This window comes from Sinocyclocheilus rhinocerous, unplaced genomic scaffold, assembly GCF_001515625.1.
Source record: "Sinocyclocheilus rhinocerous isolate Xijiao unplaced genomic scaffold, SAMN03320098_v1.1 scaffold2549, whole genome shotgun sequence".
In the NCBI taxonomy this organism is placed as follows: domain Eukaryota; kingdom Metazoa; phylum Chordata; class Actinopteri; order Cypriniformes; family Cyprinidae; genus Sinocyclocheilus; species Sinocyclocheilus rhinocerous.
The window spans coordinates 404-1,881 of NW_015644382.1; the positions used below are offsets into that span (position 1 = coordinate 404).

At 41.0% G+C, this 1,478-nt stretch overlaps 1 protein-coding gene across 1 annotated transcript in view; it reads left to right on the forward strand.

The window, feature by feature from the left end:
- The first annotated feature begins 362 nt into the window (after positions 1 to 362).
- The window catches only part of tmcc1a (transmembrane and coiled-coil domain family 1a), a 16,364-nt gene continuing 15,248 nt past the window's right edge, over positions 363 to 1,478 (forward strand). Inside the window, exon 1 of the mRNA XM_016576031.1 lies at positions 363 to 401. Within this exon, the coding sequence (XP_016431517.1) occupies positions 363 to 401 (39 nt within the window). The remainder of the gene's footprint in view (positions 402 to 1,478) is intronic.

Sequence of the window (1,478 nt, forward strand, 5' to 3'; positions counted from 1 at the left end):
TTGTGTTTTCTGACTTGTTATAATGTTTTCTGAATTGTTGTTGTGCTTTCTGAATTGTTATTTTGTTTTTTAGACTTGCATTTGCGTTTGTAATTTGTTATTTTGTTTTCAGAATTGTGATTTGCTTTGCACTTCACGGCCACCGTAGATAACCACAGGGAACCGAGAACAAATGATTCGCGCGCCTTCATAGTTCAATTCAAGAATCAGTTCGAGTTCGATCGATTCACTGAAGGTTTCGGGATGACGTCATGTTTAAAGCTCCACGCGGCGGTGGGAGGAGCTTAAGAGCGAGTTCGGCTTTTCAAAACAAGTTTGGGAAGTACAGTGAGAGAAACCGGTGGCGAGAGCTCCGTCTGATAATGCACTGGGAGCAGCTGCTGCGAGCGAGGAACGGGAAGGTGAGTGAGGAGCACAGTCTCTAATCTCCGCTGCCGATATTATAACCGGTTCGTTGCCGGTGAATGTGTTACGGTGGAGGAGATCCGGCGTGTCACTGTGTCACCGATGTGTCATTCTGCCTCATTGGTCTGTCTTCTGTAACATGTTTCCCTTCACGTCCGCTTGACTCACGTTCTGCTCTGCTTGAGTAACAAGAGACTGAAATATTGTAGCGCAGGATCCCGATTTTTTTCTGCACCTTTAATATAAAATGTAACTTTTTATCTGTATAAAAAAACACAATATTTCATTATCTTGTGGTGTGATATCAACCCATTAATTAATATTTATTCAAAACGTTAGAAATGTGGTTAAGATGCTTTCACAGACCCCTTGTTTTAAACCCTGGTGTTGTTTAATGGGAGTTATTATTGCTCATATATGGGTCAGATTAAACACTGCTGTCTGACAGACCTAGACTATATGATCAGACAGGCGCTTTATCGCCAAATCTGACTGTACTGACCTCAATATTCAGCTCATTCTGTCTGAACGGATTGTTTAACTGTGAGGTCGACACATACTGTACAGGCAGTCTTGTGAGATATGATTTGATTTTCCCTGTAAGAAGTGTTGAAACGACCATTAAACAAGTTCAGTTTGCCTGAAACACCAAGTTGTGATGAGATACTAAGACCAGTTTTCAGCAAATGTACTTTGAATGTGTATGTAGTTAACAAAAACAAGGCAATGTAGTCTCTTAAAATGAAAGTGTGTGTGTGTGTGTACTTGTTTATGCTACATTGTGGGGAGCAAATGTCCCCACAAGGAGAGTAAAACCTGAAATTTTTGACATTGTGGGGACCGGCCTGAGGTCCCAACGAGGGAAAGAATGATTAAAAATAGTAAATGATGTTTATCTGAAAGTGTAACAGTGCAAACAGGTTTTCTGTAAGGGGTGGGTTAGGGGATAGAAAATATTGTTTGGTCAGTATAAAAGTAATAGAAGTCTATGGAAAGTCCCCACAATTCACAGATACCTAATGAGTGTGTGTGTGTGTGTGTGTGTGTGTGAGTGTGTGAGTGAGTGTGTGTGA